This window comes from Vipera ursinii (assembly GCF_947247035.1).
Source record: "Vipera ursinii genome assembly, chromosome: Z".
NCBI classification, from domain to species: Eukaryota; Metazoa; Chordata; class Lepidosauria; order Squamata; family Viperidae; genus Vipera; species Vipera ursinii.
The window spans coordinates 121,942,719-121,967,463 of record NC_139517.1 but is presented as its reverse complement, the minus strand read 5'-3'; the positions used below and the strand labels follow the sequence as shown (position 1 = coordinate 121,967,463).

General features: G+C 38.1%; 1 protein-coding gene across 3 annotated transcripts in view; it reads right to left on the bottom strand.

Annotated features, from left to right (window-relative positions):
* Positions 1 to 24,745, bottom strand: part of KMT2C (lysine methyltransferase 2C) — a 187,654-nt gene that overhangs the window by 67,644 nt on the left and 95,265 nt on the right. For all 3 annotated transcript variants that reach the window (XM_083376965.1, XM_083376963.1, XM_083376964.1), the window contains 16 exons: positions 23,657 to 23,819; positions 22,654 to 22,825; positions 19,299 to 19,413; positions 17,738 to 17,910; positions 17,046 to 17,206; positions 16,523 to 16,660; positions 13,048 to 13,754; positions 9,903 to 10,019; positions 9,425 to 9,541; positions 8,845 to 8,946; positions 6,319 to 6,423; positions 4,353 to 4,534; positions 3,418 to 3,582; positions 2,376 to 2,485; positions 1,511 to 1,576; positions 683 to 895 (listed from right to left, as the gene is read on the bottom strand). In XM_083376965.1, coding sequence (XP_083233091.1) covers positions 683 to 895; positions 1,511 to 1,576; positions 2,376 to 2,485; positions 3,418 to 3,582; positions 4,353 to 4,534; positions 6,319 to 6,423; positions 8,845 to 8,946; positions 9,425 to 9,541; positions 9,903 to 10,019; positions 13,048 to 13,754; positions 16,523 to 16,660; positions 17,046 to 17,206; positions 17,738 to 17,910; positions 19,299 to 19,413; positions 22,654 to 22,825; positions 23,657 to 23,819 — 2,806 coding nt within the window. The remainder of the gene's footprint in view (positions 1 to 682; positions 896 to 1,510; positions 1,577 to 2,375; positions 2,486 to 3,417; positions 3,583 to 4,352; positions 4,535 to 6,318; positions 6,424 to 8,844; positions 8,947 to 9,424; positions 9,542 to 9,902; positions 10,020 to 13,047; positions 13,755 to 16,522; positions 16,661 to 17,045; positions 17,207 to 17,737; positions 17,911 to 19,298; positions 19,414 to 22,653; positions 22,826 to 23,656; positions 23,820 to 24,745) is intronic.

Here is a 24,745-nt window from a genome sequence, read left to right as displayed (position 1 = left end):
AGAAGGAAGGACTCACTGGAGAAGAGCCTAATGCTGGGAAAGATTGAGGGCAAGAGAAGAAGGGGACGACAGAGAATGAGGTGGCTGGATGGAGTCACTGAAGCAGTAGGCGTGAGCTTAAATGGACTCCAGAAGATGGTAGAGGACAGGAAGGCCTGGAGGAACGTTGTCCATAGGGTCGCGATGGGTCGGACACGACTTCGCAGCTAACAACAAAATTAGCTTGATGCCCAGGCTTTCTCCTTAGCTCTCCAGCCCACCAAAACTCTATCAACTCTGGGCCCAATGACCTTGGATTTCCACAGCTGAGTTATTATTGTTATGACTAGCTGGACTCTCATCCACATTTCCCCTCCCAGCATCAACTAACTCTAGAAGCAATAGAGAAATGGTTTCTTTTCCATCTGTTGTCAAAGCAGGAACATCTGATGTTAGCATCGTTGACACCTTTCCTCTCTTGGGCATCTGTTCATTTACCACCCTGATTTTTGGACGCTTCAACAAATCTTGAACTTTTCCCAGGTCAAGTAATACAATTTTAAAGCCAGCTATTGTTCTTGTTATAAATTCCTTCTGCTTTGTGCTTTGGATTTGTTATATGAATTCCTCCCTCTTCCACAGTGCATCATGATACCCACTAACAAATAGTTCAATAAAATCGAAGAGAGCATATAATAATTACCTCTACTGTCATCCATCTCACCATCTCTTGAATGTTCTGATTGGACATCAGGTGGTGTCTGAAGTACAGCAACACTATTCTGGTTTATAATTTTCAACTTAAGCTTTGGCTTTGCCCTTTTTCTTCTTGGTACAACAGCATTGAGGCTCTGTAACTGAGACATCCCTGTTTCGGTCAAACAGACACCATCCTGAGTGTACGTCTTCGGTGGGTCTATAAAATTGGCATGAACCAAAACAGGAATTTACACTTTTAATAATTTTGTTTATAAGCACAATATTTAAAAACATTGCAATTAATATACCATGGAAGACTATTTGTTCTAATATTAAGAGAGAAGACAGCACAATTATTTCAAAGGAAAACCAACATTATAATTATAATATTTTACAAAGATTCTATTCCATACATTATTCAACCTAACATATGTAAATGAAGTTACACAGTTACACAGAGAATAATAAGTTCTACCATAAATAGATTGGGAAAGATAAAGACTGAGTAAATCACTCCAATTTTTGTCAAATTATGCATCTGGCTTTCAAAGAACATATCTAAAAGGGCAAGCAGAGAAAGGTCTGCCTGCATCTATTTAAGTAAAATCTTTTGCTCACTTAAGCAATTTAACTTCCATTAAGGAGGACTTGAACATTTATTCATGAAAGGTATCAGCTGGGTTTAAAAATGAACAAGGGAATAGCTAAGAAAAACCAACTATTATAATCAATTATATTGATTATATAATTTTAAGGCATAATTCTAGCTTCAACATTGAATTATTAGTAGAAACAAAATTAGATGCAGAGAGTGAAGAATTTTAATGGTTACCAAGTTCCTTTGCTTTTGATGGAATTTGGGCTGCAACAGATGATTCACAGAATTCAAAGGAAGGCACTAGAAAAAGAAAAAATAACAGTGAAAATTATCATTTAATTAAGCAGGTTATGCAGTTGTCAATAGCATTATTTTAATACTGAAATCCTCATTAATCTATAGTTTTCACATGTCTGTTACTCTAAACAATTTATTTTTTTACTTTATTTTTATTAACATTTTATTACAATTTTCGCCTAATTCCTTTTCTAATAATATATCTTTAAGATAACTGGCAATTTTTAATGTCCTTTTTTATTACTGATCATGCAACATTAAGAAAATACCTAGACAAAAGAAAACACTGTCTCTTTTGTTAACTCAACATCTGTCAGAGAGAAGCTTTACAACAAATCCTACTGTACTTTTATTAGAATAGGGCTGGAAGGGACGTTGGAGGCCTTCTAGTCCCACCCCTTCCTTAAGCAGGAGAACCTGTTCTATACCATCTCAGACAAGTGACTGTCTAGCCTCTTCTTAAAAACCTCCAGTGATGGAGCGCCCACGATTTCTGGGGGCAGGCTATTCTCCTGATTAATCGTCCTCACGGTCAGGAAGTTTCTCCTTAATTCCAGGTTGCTTCTCTCTTTGATCAGTTTCCAACCATTGTTTCTCGTCCTTCCCTCTGGTGCTTTGGAGAATAACGTGACACCCCCCCCCCGCTTCTTTGTGGCAGCCCCTCAGATACTGGAACACTGCTATCATCTCCCCTATTTCTTCTTTTCTTTAGACTAGCCAAACCCAAGTTCTGCAGCCGTTCTTCGTATGTTTTAGTCTCTAGACCTTTGATTATCATTAGATAAACGGCAGGTGAATTTACCATTTGTTGATGGTATATATGGTCTACACATGGTGCAGTCAAAACCATTATTTGCTGTGGTTTCCACTTCTTCCTCCGTGTTTAAATTTTGACAGACAGTGTGCATCCATCTGAAAGTTAAAGTATAGATGGAAAAGGAGTTGATTGAAATGCATGCAATTTTATCATGCAATACAAATATTGTCCCTGGAGAGAAAAACCCAGAAGATGCTTATTAAAATTAGTTATTAAAATTTCTTTTTGGGCCAGCTAATTGAACTGGGGATTGCTATAAAATTCCAGCATTCTCAAATATGTTTCAAAATGTATTTCAACCAAACTGTTTCAATAAGACAAACTTATTGAATCCAATAAGTTCAGGATCCAATGGTGGATGATTTATATCAGGAAGCTTTTTTGAAACTTAATCTGAAGGAGCCAGTAGACCTCAATTTTTGAGATTGACTAGATGTATTGACATGCATAATTGTTTTGATAAGAGATTGAGGTCCCTGGGATTGGAATGAGTTCCGTTTCTTGTCTATGTTGGTAAATTAGGAAGATTATGAAGAAATGTTGCACATTAAAAAAATGAATCTAAGGGGGTCTTGCTAATTTTATCAATTGCTTTCTGAGTTATGGAAATATTTTAAATTAGTGATTTCTTTGTTCAAGGGATTGCTGTTTATTCCATACATACTGCACCATTGGAAGACCTGAAGGACTAGGTTAATGACATACTATGACCAAATCTATTTATGGGGCTGTGAAGAATCAATCAATAATTAATGGTTACTTAAACAATATTCTTCAAAATATCTTCAGGCTACCCAAGAATTTATAGAATATGTTCCTGTCATTGCTATAACCCCCATAACGTGACTGAGAAAGAAAACACTTTGATAAAAACTTAACTATTTTATAGATTAGGTAATAAAAACCAATATGAAGAATCATTTTGATTTTTTTAAAAAACCAAAGTTCATCCCACAAATATAGGGGAACACAGTAAGACCAAGCAAATAAAAAAAATATTTGTTCCCAATGTAAAAGAAATTTTAACCTGTCACACTGCCTGCACTGCACAATAAGCTCTTCTTCTCTGTAACTGCAACAGCAGACTGGGCAGATAGATAAACTTGCACAAGGAGCACACTGTGTATAATTATTTTGCCATTCACATCTTAAACCAGGAGAAGTAGCTCCACAGTGTCTGCACCACACACACCTTCAAAACACAAACACATGAAAAACATTTAGTTTGCATTTGCTTATTTTTCAGTACTATCCAATGAACAAAACATTAATCCTCTCATTTAATAGTTAAAATTATGCAAAATGTCACCAACTAGAGAGATTCTATTTCAATTAATTTTAGAAGATGATATTCTATAAGGAGTCCTTGGTGTTCTCTGATTTTCTTGCAGATGTTTCATTACCCAATAAGGTAACATCGTTAGTGCATCTTCTGTGAATATGTTCCCTAACTGAGTAATGAAAAGTCTCCAAGAAAATAAGCAAGCTCAAAGATTACCACAGACTCTACAGTTGAACATTGAGCTACAAATATACTCTTTTATTAATGTACTATGTGGCGGCAAATGTTCGTGGTTGTCATGGCTACCATGATATTCTAAGTCACCCCAGTTCCAATGGCCCAAATATATATATGTTAAAGGATACATCATCCTAGTCTTTAAGTTCCCTAATTCCAAAGCATTTGCAAATTAATTCCCAATTTAAGATCCTACATTATTCTGCTTGGGATTCTCAATTACTGGAAGACATGTATGATTGTCCCACTGGTATTATTTGAACTTTAATTAAAATATGATCATACTTTATGTACTGCTATTAGGCACCCCCAATAGTTCACTGAAATGCACGTTTAAATTTCAGGCAAAAACCCTTCACAAATAAGCTGGTCTATAACCATGATAAAAGATTTGGTTTGAAGCCATTCAATACGCAGAATTAAAAAAAAATAGAGAAACACACCATTTGCATTTCCAACCTCCTTTGGGAACTGTCTGTAGTGGTGGATCCAGGCAGTAAGTGTGGTAGCTGATATCACAGTCATCACAAAGAAGTAACCTTCCTGGATCCGTAGCCTTTCCGCAGGCTTCACAAACAGTGCACTCCAGACATCTCCAACCCTTGTGGAGTACCACTTTTGTAATCTGTGTAGGAAAAGGCAGCATATAATTAAAATTAACAAAACTTCATTTGTCAGTTCCAGGGATGTCAAATATGCCATAAGTAGTTTTCCAAATAGACAGATTTTTTTTTAAAAAAAACCAAAAACCTAAGACTTGTTCAAATGTAATGGAGAAATTTTATCACCATTCATTGGGTGATGCTATCTTAGCATCCATCAACATCATTCAAATGACATTATTTTCCTGAGGCAATTGGATGTTCACAGTGTTATGCTTGTTGGGAAGTCTGGGAATTGGAAGTCTACACATCTTTAAGGAACCAAGATTGAGAAACACTGGAGACAAAAGGTTTCCATGCTTACTATGGTGCCTATATTCAGGAACAGGAATCCCTTGTGTTACATAAAATTGCAAAATTTTAAAGTGCTTCAATCACTTCCTAATCTGACAATCAAGGACATTTAAACGTTGAAAGCTTTCATGCTTAGCCAAATTATTTAGGTTAAAAAATTTTTTTCAAAATATCTGTCATTACATTTGTTGAAATGTGTTTAAATCATTTTTTAAAAATTTTGTAGAACTGACTCATTCATTTTAGTTAATTGGGCTTTTCTGTTAGTTATTTGGAATTTTGATTTCCAGAACCAATTAGAATATCTTTTACTGGCATTCCTTTACAAAGTGTTTTAAATTTATATTCTTTTAGAAAGGCAATTTTTTTCATGAAATCTATGCAAATTTTAAGTTAAATGCTTATTTATATGGAAAATTGTTTCTGTGAAAATAATACATTTGAAAAAACAGCTTATACAATAGCAAATAATATATTATTTCTGCATAAATCTTTAACAATCCAGATTTAGTCTCATAAATGTAAAAAACTAAATAAATACACCACTTGCTGTTAATCTCAGCAAAGGTCAATTATATACATTATATTTAATGTAGAACATTGTAGCAAGGTAATATCACTTTTATAGTATGTATAAAAGTCACTAAAGTATTTTGCAAACTGCAAATAAATTATAGACATATTTACAAAGGATTATTTAAAAGATTTTAAAAAATCTTAAATGTCAGATATAGATAAGGATACTGATGTTTTTATTACTGGCTACTATTAAATTCTCTCAGTGGCCTACAATACAGATAAGCCTCTACCCTATTACATACACCTGGACCAATAGGACAGGGAGACAGGTTATGTTATGGATCCTATCACTTAGGAATGACCTGGAACCACAAAAAATGGCCTTCTCGGTGGTGACCCCTTCTTTGTGGAATATCATGCCCCCAAGACAGATTTGCCACACCCCTCCCATTGCTTTTTCAAAAGGCCATAAAAACATGGCTTTGTCAGCATGTTTAATCAGCATGATCTGATTAAGTGGTAGATTTGATTGTATTGTGGGTGATAAGTGGTTGATTTTTTATGGGTTTTTATTATTTGGTGTATTTTTTAAATACTGTAAGCTGCCTGGAGTTGCCTATGTGTAAATTGGGTAGCTATCTAAATTTATTAAATAAATTAATCAAGTTAAAATCTAAAAATTAAAAATGAATTTATCTGGCTAATTATTAAAACAAGCTTATCAGGAAGTGATGTTTCTGGGGGAAAAAAGCATTTCTCAGTTCAGCTAGGTGTGCATTCCAGAGACCTGGAGAAGCTACAAAAAGGGCTCAGTTCTAAATCACAGTGAAATGACTTCAATCAGGTAGGGTAGGATTATATAACGGAATGTTCTCCCACACAGGGCTTTTAAGGATAAATAGGTATACAAGCATGGTTATTTCAAAACACTCACCTTAATACCTACACAGAATGGATGATAACACTGACCACACTGTGAGCAGGCAAGTAATTGGCCTTCTGCACCTTGTCCAAAACTCCCACAAACTACACACATATCCTGGAATATAAAACAGGTATCTTTATACAAGAGACAGCATTAGGCATACCAACCTCACCCAGCCCCAAGAGCACCTGATGGCTATATACCCATGTCTATCCTTTATAAAATGTTCCTTATGTCCTTTCAGAAATTCAGATGTACACTGTTCACTTATTGCCATAATCTATATATACATTATTGTAAAATTTTCACATTTTTGTGAAGGAAGCTGATTTTATACCTAAGCCACTTAAAAAAACAACATTAAGACACTAAAACCCCTTTCAATCTAATTAATTTCTTTTTTAATATACAAAAGAACAATTGTTTAAATAGAAAAGCATATTGCTGATCTATAAAATCAGAATTATGGAGTGAGCTGTTACAATCAAGAAAGCCATATTTTTTGCTCTAGTGTATCTGTGAGAAATGTAAAAAAATATAATCTGCGGAACTGAACCATAGACTTAGTAACGCTGACATGACTTGGGCAGGGGTGGGTAGATGAGAAGAGATTTCTGTTCGAGTATGTATGTATGTATGTATGTATGCATTCATAGATAGATAGATAGATAGATAGATAGATAGATAGATAGATAGATAGATAGATAGATACCGTGTTTCCCCGAAAGTAAAACCCTGTCTTACTTTCTTTTGGACTCTAAAGTAAGCACAATGTTTTACTTTCAGGGAGGGCTTACTTTTTGCCGGTACTGGCACTAGTAGGCCGTGAGTGCGTGGGGGGTGAGGTGGGGCCTGTGCATGGGGTGGACAAGCAACACAGCAGCGAGAGCGTGGTGGTGGACCAGTTGCTTTACTCTGCCTGCCAGACAGCTGCCGAAGCCGCGCAGGGTAAAGTTGCTGGGGGGGGTAGAATGGAGTTGCTTCCCTCCCTGCCAGACACCTGCTGAAGCCACGCAGGGTAAGGTTGCCGTGCCCCACCCACGCCCAGATGCCTTGCCTCCCCCAAGCATTTTTTTACTAACCTGCCTTTCAGCTGCATTCCGTTTCTCTGTTCGCTTCTCAGCCATCACCGCGTGTTTACTACTGGTAAAAAAAAAGTTCAGTCAGACTTTCTAACTTCTCACGAGATCTCAAGAAGTTAGAAAGTCTGATTGAACTTTTTTTTTCAACAGTATTCCCACAAACATGCAGCGATGGCTGACAAGTGAATGCAGAAACGCAATGCAGCTGAAAGACAGGTTAGTAAAAAAACGCTTGGGGGAAGTGAGGCATCTGGGCAGGGGCGGGTGTGGAGCCTTACCCTGTGCAGTGGCAGGAGGGTTGGGTGCGTGCCCTTCCTGTGCCAGGCCAGCCCCTACAGCTCTGGAGCAGCTGTGCTTGGCAGCGGTGGATAATGTTGAGGTGGGGGCCGCCAGGCTGACCAAAGCAACAGGTGAAGCACCAGAGGCTCGGGGAGGGGGGTTGAACAGGCCATTGGCAAGAGCAATGCTGCTCAGCCGAAAGCAGCCGCAGAACGAGTAGGAAAGGAAAGAAATCCTCGCTTCCCCCAAGAATTGCCTTCCTTTACTTACCGGACTCCCAGCCCCAAGTCGTTTCTCCTTCAAAATCCGCCACCGCCATGTGCAGGGAAACAAAGGAAGGTTTTTTTGGGAAAACAAAGGTAAATCGATCAATTCCAACTATGCAAGATCTTTTTTTTTTTTCTTTTGCACAAAGTTGGAATTGACTGACCTTTTTCCCCCAGAAAAACTTTGTTTCCCTGCATGCAGCAGCGGATCATGAAGGAGACACACCACAGGGCTGGGAGTCAGGTAAGCAAAGGCAATTCCTGGGGGGAGCAAGGATTTCTTTCCTTACCTACTACCCCTTACCTACCCCTCCCCAAGCCTCCAACGCTTCACCTACTGCTTTGGCGGCTCTGTTGACAGAGCTGCGAAGTTCTCTTCTCAGGCAGGTGAGGGGGGAACCTGCTCCACTTGTTCTGCGGCTGCTTTTAGCTGAGCCGCGTTGCTCTTGCCAAAGGCGTGGCCATGAGGCTGCAGAACAAGCCAGGGGGTGGTAGGGAACCGGTATAATGGCACGTGGCTTAGAACATGAGAGGATCCGCCAGGCCTCATGGCAGCCGCATTGGGTACGATGCGCAAGGCAGCAAATGGCTGCGGCTGGTGACAAATGGCTACGTCACACCAAAAATGGCCATTTGCCAATTCCTGCCCAATGCTACTGCCATGAGGTTGCAGAACAAGCCCGGTGGCGGTAAGGATCTCCCCTCCCCCATTGGCTTCACCTTGTCACAGGAAGGCCGTCCATGCAGGCTCTTAAGTAGGGCTTACTTTCAGGGAGAGGACTTATATTAGGCCCACCCCCAAAAACTTCAACTGGGGCTTACTTTCGGGAGCGGGTTTACTTTCAGAGAAACACGGTAGATAGATAGATTTCCACAGAAAGTAACAAAGTACATCTAAGTATTGCAACCTGATGTAAAGTAAATTTGTCACTGCTAGAGAACAGGACAACAGTATTATGCATGGAGTTTTCTTCTTCATCTTTGTTGGGTGGGTTATCCACATCTGTGACCTGCAAAATGGAACAGAAGAATTAAATGAGATACTTTAATAACAGTTTTTAATAGTTACACAACAGATCATAAATTATTTGAAATGTATACAAATAAGCCATATGCATTTGAATGACTGCATCCGTCTTTCAGTGAAGAAAACGAAGCACCATTATGCAGCCCTTCCACAATTTTATATACTAGACAGTTTATGGCCCACGGCTCATCCTTCTAGAGATCTTCTCTCTTCTTCCTCAACACTTTCAACAATGACAGAGCTTTTAATGTACTGGTCTCAGTGGAAAAGTTGGGATACATTCAGAGATGTATCTGCCTTGAAAACGGCCCGTGTTGAACTGCATAGCACAGTCAAACATCAGCACAGGAAATATTTTAATGACATTTTGTATTATATCAACAACTATTTTATGAAAAGTCAGCAATGACTTTTAGCACTCTGGGCTAATTAATTTAAGATGCTGTTTCATAGATTCTTACCCCCGGAGCAAGAATTGATCCAATTCCATTCTTCAATTTTGATCTCCCACGCCCACCTCTTCCAGAAAGTCCTGAGCCTCGTGGTCTCCGCTTCCCAGGAAATCCTGATCCACGACCCTATTTAAATATAGAACAATTGAATTAGTCCTTACAAATTAACAATTACAGTAATATAGAGCTGACAGGCAGTAGTTCACTACATGTAACTCAAGACATTGACTTTGCTTGTCAGAAGTTCACAAAAAGGTGATCATATGGCCCTAGGACACTGCAACTGTCAGAAATATATGTCAGTTGCAAAGCATTCAAATTTTGATCATCCACGTGACCATGGGGATGAGGCCACAGTTTTATATGTCATAAGTCACTTTTTTTCAGTGCCACTGTAACTTTGAACAGTCACTAAACAAATTGTTGTAAGTGAAGGACTACCTATTCTGGTGAATGACTGCAATAAAGTTAAGCGAAGATTAATTACCACTTTGATGCTCCAAATAGCACTTCCTGGAAGTTGTCTAGATTTAAATGTTTCTCGACCTTCTGAAATGTCGGGGGACCAGGAAGGTGGGCTTGCTGTATGGCTATTCCAAGTACCCTAAAAATGTAAAATAAATGTATAAAGCATTTACATCTATAAATGAAGATTATGCTGCAATGAAGATAGAAATGTGGTTGAAGATAAAAATATAAAAACATTGATAGGAAAATAAAAAGCTATTGGACAATAAAAAAGATGCAATTCATCTTTAGTTATAACTTTGATTTTTACAAGTTTGGGGACATTTTGCCAATTGTTATATAAAGATCTTTAATACTCTTAAAATCAGACTGCAAATTGGAGACAGTAGATTAGATCACTTGAAACAAAATTATTAGTCAGAAATATTAAGTACAGCAGACAAAACAGCATTTAAAATAAAAGTTGCAATATGAACATGAAAGACAAGAGATCAGTTGAGATATCTCTGAGCAGTATGTGGTGTAAGCATTATTTTTAATAGTATGTAACTAAGTTTATATATCAAATAAAATCGATAACAATCATGTCTACTTTCTTACATATCTTAAAAGCAATATATTTTATTACATACTATTAAGAAATAAGGATTGCATTCACATATTTTCAAAACATTCATTCAATATCGATGTTTTTTGTATTCTATATAACTTTCATATGTAAGAATCCATCCCTCACATTAAGCTAGAAAGCCAAATTCAGAGTTGTCACAAGGAACACACAAACGTATTATCCCTAGCTCCAATCCTGGCAGAAATCATCTTTAAAATAACTGTTTCTTACAAAAATTTTATGAGACTTAATACAAGTGTGTGTGTGGAAGTAAGCAGCAGAAAGCAGCCAGAAAGGGATGATTTTCTCTTGCAGCACTCACGAGGAGGAGTAACAATAGCAGCTGTGGAGAAAAGTGATGAGTAGTTAAGTAACAATTTGGGAATATGCGAGTGTTTGCATGTGTTGTCTAGGGCAGAGGTCGCCAACCATTTTGGGCACCGTGGAGATATGTTTTTCCGCAGACTGAAGGGTGCACGGTTTTGTGCGCTGCCTGCATCTCGCAGATGGGGCTTTGCTTGTTTGTGCGGACTGGTTGCTGGCAAGCTGCAGCCCAGTACTAGTCCATGGACTGGGGCTTTTGGGAGCCCTGGTCTAGGGACCTGTGTTGACTCTTTTGCCTCTTAGCCTATCCTTCTTCTCTGTTTCCCTTCAAAGCCACTCTTCTTCCTCTTTTTAAATTAATCAAAGATTTCCCTCTTACTGTTGCTTCAACATTTCTGTAATAATACCGGCCCAAGTACCCAAGCCTTGCTTCTTTTCTGGCTGTCTGCCTTCTTCTGTGGCTTAGGTACAAGCACAGGGTGGATACCTGTCTCTACAATATAGCCATCTCTTCTGTGTCTAAGGGAGAGCTGCCCCTTCCACTTTTTCCATCCCTGTTTGTTTGGTGTCAGCACTAGCGAGAGGTCTGGTTTCTGCAGCCAGGATGTTGGCTATTGCTGCAAAGTCTGAGCTCTACGAGCGAAAACTCCTTTTCTTTTGCAGCTAAGGTTTGCTTTCATTTCATACAGAAAATTTAATGTGTTCCTTCAGTCTGTGCTTTATGCACAGCCAATGCTATTATTCGGGCCTGATTAGGAAGACGGACTCCACTCAGCCTTTAAGATTTTCAGAGAAGAGCCTCTTTTTAGAACCGTGCATTGAAAAGCATATGATATCATTTAATGAGTTAATTATATCGTGATCTCTTTTTAAGATATTATTTAGAATGAGCTTCTATATTTTGATGAAATACCACCAAAATGGAAGAAGCAAGATTTTATGTTGTAAATATTCTAAGCTTTACTTGGTACAATAATCTTGCTTGATAGACAATTCAGACATGTGTCTATATTAGGATAGTATCTGGCCTGGCGTGGAACAAATGGAATTAAACTGCAATTCATAGACACTACAATAGACATATCTTAACGTTAAGAAATAATGGAATAGTAACTTCTTTATAAAGTACAAGTAGGGAAAAAAAGATAAGCGTAGTTGAAGCATTATGTTATAACATGTAGTCATTTAGTTTAATGCCTGGAGCTCATGACAGCAAATTATAAAAATAACAAAATAAAATTTAGTAGAATGTAAAAATATGAATAAATTCACCAATTACTGGTGAAATAATTTATCTTCACAAGCAAGGTGATGGATTTAAAGAAGCAAGTTAAATAAGTTGTATTACATATCTTTGTGATCATAGCTCTCTACTACCTGCAAGAAATAAAGGTTTGCTCTATAAACTGAAACAGCCTAAACAAAAAAGAACAAAAACTGAAAAATATCCTTTCTGTTGGGAAAAAAACCCAAGCAAAAAAAGCAATATAAAAAGCTTTTAGCAAAACCAGTAAATAATAATTATCCCTAATATACTAACAGAAAGCAGCATTAGAAAAAAAACGATGTGATTCATCTACTGTGTTTTCAGAACTGAATTAAAAGCAGTTTTTAATTTTGATGATTAGACTTTTTCAAAATGCTATTAGCTTAGAGATTTTTTCCATTTATTATTATAAATATGCCTTGATAACTATTGGTACAGTAACATACTCAAATGCCACAATCCCTCTTTCAAGGATAACAAATATCAATAATATCATTTATTTTATTTTTATTCTTAAATTTATTTGCCGCCCATTCCTCCACAAGGAAAATATGGGTGGCTTACAAAACTAAAAACAATAAAACAAAACAAAAATATATAGCAATGAAATTATAAGTCATAGTAAAAAGTTTGGAAGGCATGGTCAAAATAATGATTATTATAGGTAATCCCTGACTTACGGCCACAATTGAGCCTTAAGTGAGTTTTGCTCTATTCTAACTTTGCTTGTTAGATCACAACAGGTGATCACATGACTCCAAGATGGAGCAACCATCATAAATATGAACAAGTTATCAAGTTTGAATTTTGATCACTTGACTGCAGGGATGCTGCAACGGTTGTAAGTGTGAAAAATGGTCATAATTCATTTTTCCCCAGTACCGTTGTAACTTTGAACAGTCACTAAATGAAGTCAAGGGCTACCTGTATTAGGCTGCAATGAGTTTTAGCAAACATGCTTACCTGTCTTGACCTTGGTCTGCCGGGAGAAAACTTTCTTTTGGTGATAGCAGGTTTTCCCATTCCAATTTTTGGAGTGAGTGATACAAATGTGGCTGGAAGAACTGCAGCAGATTCTAATGATGACATATGACATCGCAACATCTCGTGGGATGTACTTGGCTCTAGCGAAGATGTTGGCAAAGAAGATGCATCAACAGATTTGCTTATATTAACAGATGATGGACATGGGGGAAACATCTCAGGTGATGATTCTGAAGATTTGCCTGCCAACTGGCAACTCTCAGTTGCACAGCTTTCACTTTGAGGAAGAGATGACACTTCTGGAGTGTCTCTTCCATTTGTACTTTCTAGAACGACCACTGCTTCAGACTGTTCTTCCTTAGGACTGGAGACTGGTTCTTTACCGGCCAAAATGAAAGTTTCAGGTATCTTGGATATATTCTCTGGTTCCATCTGAAGAAGCTGACATTCCTCTTGGGGCACTTCCACCAACTCAGTGCTTGTCTGTAATGGTTTTGTTTCTTCAGCTTGTTTATCTGATTCTTGCTGTGTTATTTCTGGAACATTTTCTGAAGTTTCCCTCTTTTTATCAGAGAGATTGATATCAGATGCAGGAGTATATTTAACAGATGATTCCCCTTCTTCTGTATCAAAATGACTGGAAACCTGTGTCTCCAGTTCACATTTCTTTTCATCTAATGAGAGGCCTGATCAAATGAGGATATTGTATTTTAGTCTCATACAATGGTACTGCTATAGAAAGCAACATCCTTCCAAAAATATTTTTTCCCCCTTTAAATCTTGAAAGTGCAAGCAGCTAAATGTCTACAGACTGTTTTTTAATTCTGAATTTTAGTTTTGTAACACTGTATGAAAAAATGGTTCCAGTTAGCATCCTGCTGCTAATTACTGATAAACCTATCCTTTCATATATTTATCTTAACCTAACTAGAAATTAGCTTATCGCAACTTGGCTTGGGTCCGGGATATTTGAGGGAGCACCTGCTGCCAGCATCAAGCTCCCTTCGTCCTGTGCGCTCCCACAGGGAGGGTCTTCTCAGGGTACCGCCGGTAAAAGATTGCCGGCGGACAATACCCAGGGGGAGGGCCTTCTCTGTGGGTGCGCCAGCCCTTTGGAACCAGCTGCCTGTAGAGCTTAGGACCGCCCCTGACCTCTGCTCGTTCCGCCGGGACCTGAAGACCTGGCTCTTCGAGCTTTCTGGCCTGGACTGAGAGTATTAACTGGGATTTTAATTGGATTTTAATTAGGATTTTTATATTCAAGGTTAATATAATCATTTTAATTGTTTAAATTTTTGTAATTGTGGTATTGTTTTCTTTTAAAAAACCTTGTAAACCGCCCTGAGTCCTACGGGAGAAGGGCGGTATATAAGTCTAATAAACTAAACTAAACTAAACTTGAAATTAAAAATCCACCATCTAGATACCACATAAGAAATATATTTTATTTTTAGGTACCAAATATATGTCCGGTCAGTTAAATAGCCCAGAGTTTTACCATTATAAAAGGAGGAACATTTTCTATCGGCATAAAATAAATATATATATTTATATCATGTCCACACCTTACTTATAGAGGTAGTTCTTGACTTACAATCACAGTTGAGCCCAAAATTTCTGTTGTAAACAAGACAGATGCTAAATGAGTTTTATACCATTTCATGACCTTGCCACAAGTATTAAGTAAATCACTGTAGTGGTTAACATGGTTGTTAAATGAATCTGGCTTCCCCAATGACTTTGCTTATTAGAAGGTTGCAAAAGGGGGTCATATGACCCTGGGACTCTGCAACCATCATAAATATGAGTTGTCAAGCATCTGAACTTTGATCATGTAACCATGGAGATGCTGTAATGGTCATAAATGCTAAAAACTGTCATCAGTCACTTTTTCAGTGCTGTTATAACTTCAAACAGTAACTAAATGAATGGTTGTAAGTCGAGAACTACCTGTATAAGAATATATATATATAAGAATATATAACTAGAATATAATATATGTCTTTGAGTTATTGCTGACTTGTAGTTTTCTTGGCAGGATGTCAGAAGTGGTTTTCCACTGCCTGCTTTTTAGGACTGATTGGTCCAAGTCACCTAGCTGGCTTTGTGCACAAGCTGGGATTAAAATCAAAATATCCTGGTTTCTAACCAGTGCCTTAACCACTACAGCAAACTGGATCTCATAATATAAATATTGTATTTTTATTCTTATTGGTCCAGAACATTTATAAAGTTAATATCAAATTTAACGAACTAGAAATTATATTTTTATGAATATTTCATCTCTAATTAGATAAGTAGACAAGTGCCTTTTGTTTACATTGTCACACTTGTATTAAGTCTAATGGATTTTTAAATTATCATAGTTTATAAAATAATTTATATATCACGATGAACAATTAGCTGACATCCAAGGGGAGCCCTGGTAGTGCAGTGGTTAATGTGAAGTATTGTAGACAAACTATGCCCACAGCCAGGAGTTTGATCATGAAAAGACTCAAAGTTGAGTCAGCCTTCTATCCTTCCGAGGTCGGTAAAATGAGGACCCAGATTGTCGGGCACCATATGCAAATAATGTTATACTGTAAAACACCCAGAGAGAGCTGTAAAATGCTATGGGCCAGTTAATAATTTAGCCATTAAATGCAATTGCTATCGCTATTGTTACTCAAGTGATTTTAAAGAGCTTAAAAGCTGAAACTCATAAAAGTATTTTATTTCAGTATTAGTTTATTTATTTATTTATTAATCTACCTTGCTCAGAAACAGATCTGGGTAAAAATCTATTTATTTATTCAGACAATTTTAACTAAATTATGACATATCAAATTTGTATTACATAAACTGACATAATTTAAGAAATGCGAGTTTCTTAACGGTCCTACTGACTTTTCTCTGTCTATAAAAATATTCTCACTTTTTAAAAGTTCTGCTTTAATTCTAATACTGAATAATTATTTATTTTACAAAATTATGCAATGCTATTCATTCACATTTACGGTATATATCACTAAAAAAAATCAATAAAATTATAATGTAAGATACTTTTAAATTATTCAACCAACCAAAAAATGAATAGTTTAGAAAACTATCATGGCCCCTAAATAATGAGTCTCTTATACAGTGAGAACGACAAACAGAAAAAATTCAATTGAAGAAAAGGAGATCAGAAATATGTTACTAAATCCACTGACTAAAAGCTGTCTTATTTTTCTGTTTTGTTCTTTCAGTTATACATTTTATCTCTGGTCTTTGTAATAAAGAATTGCTGTTTTATTATATATTTCATCAGAAGATTGCAGGGTGAATATCTATACAAAACACAGTTCTATTTCTTCTATAACCTTTAGGAACTATTTATTCTAAAACCCTATTATTGTAAACAGAAAATGCACTGCTGAAATGTTACATTTTCTAAATATTTTAGAGCACTGATTGCATTTTATATACATACATATATGATCTTCTGCTGTCAAAGAAAGGGCGGCCTTATCATCTGTAGAAGACTCAACCATCAATTCTTGATCAAGGCTACCTTCAGATACTAGCGGTTTCTTGTTTCTTATGTCTTCTGAACCTATGTTTTCCATTTCTATTTCATGTGCATAGATATAAAAAAGCAAAGACATTATCAAGCTTGTACATTTAATTATTTTTCTCATTCAACTCATGCGGAAACCTTTGGGTAACAAATACCATTCTATTCTGAATAGTGTTTCTATATTAGGTTTGTACATTGTAAAGAGTTAGGAATGGTTCCTATTTGAGTTAAACAGTGGGAAGGAAAATGAAATACGAGATGCAGTCACACTAAAATTTGGAGGCCTGAAAAATTTTATCTAGCCATTTCAGCAATATAGACTTTTAAAAAAGAATTGTGCTTTATTGCAGCAATAATCTGGAAAAGGAAGAAATCTGTAGACTTCAGGTGAAGAAACAACAAGAGGTGCAGAGATAAAAGAAGAGGTGGATGGTACCTGTGTCAACTTCAGGCAAAAGTTGTTCAGTTTCCATAATGTCACACATTTGTGTATGTTCTTGATCTACGTCTGCATGTTTGCAAAGACTGCAGATATATTCTTTATAATGAATATCCAATTCATTGTCAGAAGGCTTATCACATCCTACGTGTATCCATCTGCAGGGAATAATAGGTTTAGAATTCAGATTAACGTGTTAATTTCTTCCACTAATATACATTTTCAGTGGGACAAAAAGGTCTTTTCAACATTTTGGATCATTTCAAATTAGGCCTTTTAATATTAATTGTTTTACTTGGATAACTGGTGTAATATGCCATGCTCACTAATGAAGAAAAAAAGAGTATTGTGTACGCTTATATATAATTTCTTAACAAGAAATAAGTTCCATTATAAATGGTAACAAGCCAACCACACTTCTTAGTCAAACCTTTATAGAATATGATATATGATTCTACAGAAGTTGGTGAGAGAGTTTGAGAATTGAGTTTCATGGCCAGTTAGCCTCAGTTCTTGTGCATATTACTATTCTGTGAAATTAAGCTAAATTTTCAGAAAGATCAGTAGTGGATGCAACAGGTAAGTACCAAAAAAAAGTAATATTGATATATTCTTCTTGAAATGATTTGGAAACCATTAACAACAAGTAGAGGATTAAATTAAGGTAGAATAAAAAACACACTTCTCACCTTTTACACATATGACAGTGCAACCTTTCTTTTTGCAAGTTTGGATAGGGTGATTTTTCACAGAAAGGGCAAGGCAGGTTGTCTTGTTGATGATAACAATTGTCACACATAAGGCAATTGTAATGCCATTGGCTACTGATCCGTGTGCCACATTCTGCACATACCCTGCAGTTCTGGAAGTCCAAAAAATGAGCTTTTTTTAGCCACATTATTTTATGGTATCAAAACATCAGTTAACTCAGCAACTTCAATCAACTAACAATGCAGCTTATATTTCATTTCATTTTATTAAATTTATATGCCGCCCTTCTCCCTGAGGACTCAGGGCGGCTCACAACAATAAAAAATAAAAAACATAGAGTAAAAAATTTAAAAGAATTAAACAATAAATGCAAAATTACAAGACAATTTAACCCAGTAAAAAGCCTAATTAAAAATCGTAGTCAGTCCAGACCCGCTTGTTGGAACAACCACGTCTTCAGGTCACGGCAGAAGGACCAAAGGTCAGGGGCCGTCGGCAGCTCCAGAGGCAACTCATTCCAGAGGGTCAGCGCACCCACAGAGAAGGCTCTCCCCCTGGGGGTCGCCGGCCGGCATTGCCTGGTCGACGGAACCCTGAGGAGGCCGACTCTGTGGGAGCGAACCGGGCGATGGGAGGTTGACAATGGCAGCAGGTGGTCTCGCAAGTACCCTGGGCCTAAGCCATGTAGGGCTTTAACGGTTATTACCAGCACCTTGAATCGCACTCGGAGGGTAACCGGAAGCCAATGCAGCTCGTACAGGAGTGGTGTAACATGGGAGTACCGAGATACTCCCATAAGCACCTGCATGGCCGCATTTTGCACCAGTTGAAGCCTCTGGGTGCTCTTCAAGGGCAGCCCCATGTAAAGAGCATTGCAGTAATCCAGGTGAGAAGTGACGAGGGCATGGGTAACCATGCATAGGGGTTTTTTATTGGGGTTTTATTGGGGTTTTTAATATTGTACTGACTGTTTTTAGTGGGCATATATTTAATTCTTTTTTAATTTTTGTAACTTTGTATTTTTATTCTTGCCCTGTTCACCGCCCTGAGTCCTTCGGGAGAAGGGCGGTATATAAATATTATTAAATAAATAAATAAATAAAATCTCTGTCCAAAAAGGGGCATAACTGGCGCACTAGGCGAACCTGTGCGAAGGCCCCCCCTGGTCACGGCCGTTAGATGTATATATAGACCATTTTTAAATTGCCCCCTGATCAGCAATTTATATCTTTTAAATGATATCTTTATATTGTTAAAGTTTATTTATACAACTATTTATCTGCCACCTGCTCAAAAATGCCTGGGCAGTTTTCAATACAATATAACGGTAGTAATAACAACCAATAATTAAAAATGTAAATAATATTCCATTCTGTCATTTGAGCAGCAGTATTTCTCAAAAAAAAAGAAAAAAGAAAAAAAAGAAGGCTCTGAAGAAGAACATCACTCCTAACAGCCTTCTTGAATATTACTCTTAAAATCAACTTACACTTCAATTTGACACAAACTCTAAATTTAGGAAATTGAATTTAAACTTACTTTGCATTTCCACCCATTTGTTGGTACAGAATCCATAACTGGTTGTAAACAAAAAGTATGATACCCTTTGTCACATGTATCGCATACAAGCATTTTGTTGTCTTCTCCAGACTGCCTAAGGGATAGATCAATAATTTAAGTTACATTGGATCAAAAGATAACATTCTTTAAAGTATGAAGCAAGACAGATGAATGTAACAACAAAAGCAGGCAAGTAGGCTAATGAAATGCTAAAGTCTCACTGAAACACAATGTCTGTGACTAATGTCATAGTATCAACCCTTTTCTAATGGATATACCATTTCAAGTATAAGAAATAGAACACAATCCTAAAAAGCAGAGCTTTTCAACCTTTTCACCCATTGTACCACTTTTAGGATATGGCAACATCCGAGGACCACCAGTCACCTAGCTTCAGTCATCTCTCGCTCAGGCTTCTGCGGTGCAGCCACCGGTTCACCTCATTCCCCTCCCCCGCTACCACTTTTCTAGGATGGCCGCATACCACCTGCCAGGTGCCAATATACCATAGTGGTACCCGTACCACTGGTTCAAAAGCCCTGTCCAAAAGCATATTATATTCATGATGCATGTGTGTATGTGGCTTCACAAACATTAAGGAATAAATACAGCAATTTTATGTTATCAGGTCTCTTCAGAATGTAATAACATGAAACAAGATTTAAAAAGTAATAAAATCAACAGTGGTTAAATAAATTGTGGAGTATAATACAGATTTGCCTTGATTCTGAAACTGACGTGGACACAGTAAATAGCAAACACAGTGTAAAAAGTTGGGGATGCATTTTGTTTTATATTATGTTCAGCATTTATCTAAAACTACACTACGGATTTCTAACTCTGTTGAAAAACATGCCCAAAAGATTACTTTCTCCATTCTTCATAGGTCACAGACCACATCTAGAGAAGATTGTTTTAGACTGGGCAGAGTCTGATGTGGAGGAATCGGACGGTCTTGAGCATGTTATCTGGACTGAGTTCGATCCTATTTCCCCTGATGATGTGGACAGGATGAGGAGGAGGCTGAGCTCCACCACCTGTTTGTTGGACCCGTGCCCCTCCTGGCTGGTTTATGTGGCTCGGGAGGAGACACGAGGCTGGTTCCAGGCAGTAGTAACTGCTTCCTTGAAGGAGGGTGTCTTCCCCGCCTCCCTGAAGGAGGGGGTGGTGAGACCCCTCCTCAAGAAGCCTGCCCTGGACCCGTCTGTTTTAAATAACTATCGTCCGGTCTCCAACCTTTGCTTTCTGGCGAAGGTTGTTGAGAGTGTGGTGGCGCATCAGCTTCCTCTGTTCCTGGATGAAACTGATTATCTGGACCCGTACCAATCAGGTTTCAGGCCTGGGCACAGCACGGAGACAGCATTGGTCGCGCTGGTGAATGATCTCTGGCGGGCTCGGGACAGGGGTTGTTCCTCTGTCCTAGTCCTATTAGATCTCTCAGCGGCTTTCGATACCATCGACCATGGTATCCTACTGCGGCGTCTCAGGGGGTTGGGAGTGGGAGGCACTGTTTTGCGGTTGGTTCTCCTCCTATCTCCTGGGCCGCTCGCAGTCGGTGTTGACGGGAGAGCAGAGGTCCGCCCCGAGGCCTCTCATTTGTAGAGTTCCTCAGGGGTCGGTTCTCTCGCCTCTCCTGTTCAACATCAGTATGAATGATGGGGTGGGGTATCATCAGTATGCTGATGATACCCCCCATCAGTATGAATGATGGGGTGGGGTATCATCAGTATGCTGATGATACCCAACTTTTTTTCTCCACCCTGAACCAACCCAGCCTCACCGTGATGTCCCGTTGCCTGGAGGCGGTCCGGGTCTGGATGGGGAGAAACAGGCTTCGTCTCAATCCTGCCAAGACTGAGTGGCTGTGCATACCGGCATCTCTGGTCAACCAGATTATTCCATCTCTAACGATGGGGGGTGAGTTGTTAACCCCCGTTGATAGGGCTCGCAACTTGGGCATCCTCCTGGATTCACGGCTCAATTTTGAAGATCACATAGGAGCCGTGACCAGGGGGGCTTTTGCCCAGGGTCGCCTAGTGCGCCAGTTGTGACCCTATCTGGACTGAGATGCCCTATGCACAGTCACTCATGCGCTCGTGACCTCTCGTTTAGACTACTGCAACACTCTCTACATGGGGCTGCCCTTGAGGACCACCTGGAGGCTTCAGCTGGTGCAGAGTTGTGATGGGGGTTTCCCGATACTCCCATGTAACACCCCTACTCCGCGAGCTGCATTGGCTTCCGGTTGCCCTTCGGGTGAGATTCAAGGTGCTTGTGATGACCTATAAAGCCCTAGATGGAGAGGGTCCGGGATATCTGAGGGAACACCTGCTACCAGCATCAAGCTCCCTTCGTCCAGTGCGCTCTCACAGGGAGGGTCTTCTCAGGGTGCCGCCGGTTACAGATTGCCGGCGGGTAACACCCAGGGGGAGGGCCTTCTCAGTGGGCACGTCTGCCCTTTGGAACCAGCTGCCCGCGAAGCTTAGGACTGCCCCCGACCTCCGTTCATTCCGCCGGGACCTGAAGACCTGGCTCTTTGAGCTCTCTGGCCCAGGCTGAGAATTTTTTTTAACTTTAACTGGGGTTTTTATTTTTTCTCAGGGAATGATGTAATCTTTTTAATTGTTGTTAGCTTTTGTATTGATTTTCTTTCAAATATCCTGTAAACTGCCCTGAGTCCTTCGGGAAAGGGCGGTATATAAATCTAAATAAATAAAATAAATAAATAAATAGAAGAGAAATCATTACGGGCAAACAAAAATGGCGGAAGAATAAAAATTTCTAGGAGCAAACCTATTTAGGTTATGTAGTAAAGCAAATACAGTAAAGTGTCATTTGTTGACAATATCATATCCACAACAACCTATCTTCCAATGAACCCAACACCCCCCCCCCAAAAAAAAATCATAGGTTTTACTTCATCTTTTCATAACACTACAGGCAAACCTCGCTTACCAACTGCCTTACTTAGTAATGGTTTGACGTTACAAGGGTATAAAAAAATATGACACTCACAACTTCCTATAATCACAAATGATTAGCATTTATGTGCTTTCTAATTGATTAGCGCTAATCAGAGTTCATGGAGAACACAGAAGTAAAATTGTAAGTCATGATCATGTGGTATTCCACTTAATGATATAATGATTCACTTAATGACAAAGCAGAAGTGAAGTCATGAGGCTATCATGATCACAATTTTCCACTTATTGACTGCAGGACTTAGTTGAGGAGTTTCTAGTCCCAGCTGTGGTCACAAAGAAGGGCTACTTACACACAGTAATTTAAAATGAGGTACCAGTGCCTTAGCACTTTATATTCCAGTTTTGCTTACTTGCAGTTCTGGCACACTTTACAATCTGGGCACTGCCAACCTGCCCGTTTGATAGGGGTCACTTGTATATCCAGGCACATTCCATGATAATGCTGGCCACAGGTTGTACAAAAAAGTTGATCTAACAGGTCTCCAGGGCTATCACACACTGCACAGTTAGCTTCTTCCTTGGCTACAAATTAATAGAATTCTGTGTTATTTTATAGGGGAAATAACCTTCAAAAGATGAAACAGCTAGATATATTTTTTTAATTTTATAAATTTTATTCAGGTGTTACATAAGGGTTATGCAAGCAATATTATGAAAATATGGACCCAGAAAATAAAACATTTAATGTCCATATGACTCTGTTATTATATACAGATTATATTTAAAATTAAAGCAGGTGCTAGTGAAATTATTGCCATTACTAAAACATAAGAGTGCAGCAGGAACAGCCATTTATATTTCAAAAAAGATGTTGCAAGATGAGAGAGCAGACCAAATTGATCTTAAATTAGCTGATAATAAGGCAATCTGACTTCTGTCGTTTCTCAACATTTAACTTGAACTGCTACTAGATAGTAGAGAAGAAAAATTAATTTTGCGCCATTTCCTTGCCTATAATCCTTCATATTGGGCAGATCTACCTATTCCAATTCCTTTTATTTTTTAATTTATTCCTTCAATTTATATAGATGCTCATTGCGCAACCAATTACATTTTTTAAAAAAAAATCAATGATAGGAAAACAACAGCCAGGGAGCCAAACCAATCTGCACAAATAATATCCAATCAAATCCATAGAGATTTGAAATAACTAAACAAACATTTGATTATGAACTTCTTTTATAATAGGGTTACTTTAGTGGTGGGATTCAACCGGTTCGCACCACTTTGGCAGAACCGGTAGCTAATTTTTTGTTACCCAGGCCTAGAATGGACTTAGAATGGACCTAGAAGCAGCATCCACACACAGAACCGGTTGTTCACATATTTGAATCCCACCACACGGTTACTTACATCTTCGTGGAGCCTGATCAATATGATCTGGACAAAGAAGGGAAAAGTTATTAAAGTCTTGAAATGCGCCTGCTCCAGCAGCACACGGGTAATGATATATGTGGGTGCATTCCTCTTCACAGCATTTGATAGTGGCTCCAAGGTGCTTGCAGTACGCACATCGCTGAAATACAAAACACAGGGCCACTCAGCACTGCTTCTCAGAATTTTAATACTCTGCTTTCTCCCCTAAATTAATTCCTTCTTTGAAATAACTGAAGACATAGAAATTTGTCTCAGATCTGTCTAAAATTTATAGCTGCTTACCAGAACTTAGATTGCCTATTTCCAAATTCACTACTTATTATAGCAACTAGAATACACACTTTGTTCATATCATAAATTAGCCACTCCACAGGTGCAACGATAAACAAGTAAATGCCATATTCTAAAATTGTAATTATATCAGTAAATGGATTGAATTCAACCTGTACACTAAATAAATAGAATATTCTTTTCCCTGTTTAAAATCCTTCCTGTACCTTCAAACGTTTTCTATTTTGAGATTAAAATGTAGAAACAACAAATGCTGATCCATCAATTAAGCCATTGTAACACACTAAGGCTTACAGCTCATTTCATTAATTAAATTTATTCTTACTGCCTTAGATTTAACCACAGAGTAGATTTTCTGTTTATGTATAAACATGCAAAAGAAAATATAGAAGTAGAGCAGAATTTTTGTTGTGCCCCGACTAGTGCCAGGAAATTCTGTGTTGAGAGAATAATTTGTCATTTTCCATTATGCTTTTTAAGTCATATGACAAGCCCTATACTTTGACATTTTTATTTATGCAACTAGCCTTGAGAAAAGTAGAAAAGAATTTATAGTGCCAGGTAAAGAAGTATGGGTAGAGAGTGAAAATTTAACTGTATTTGATCTTTATAACTCATATAATATAAGTATGCTGGCAATGAAAAGCATTTTACAACTTTACCAAAAAAACCCCCACTTTATAAACCAAGTGGTGTGTGTGTGTGTGTGTGTGTGTGTGCGTGCGTGTGTGTGTAAAATACAAAACCATTAAAGCTACCAAGGTTTACAGAATT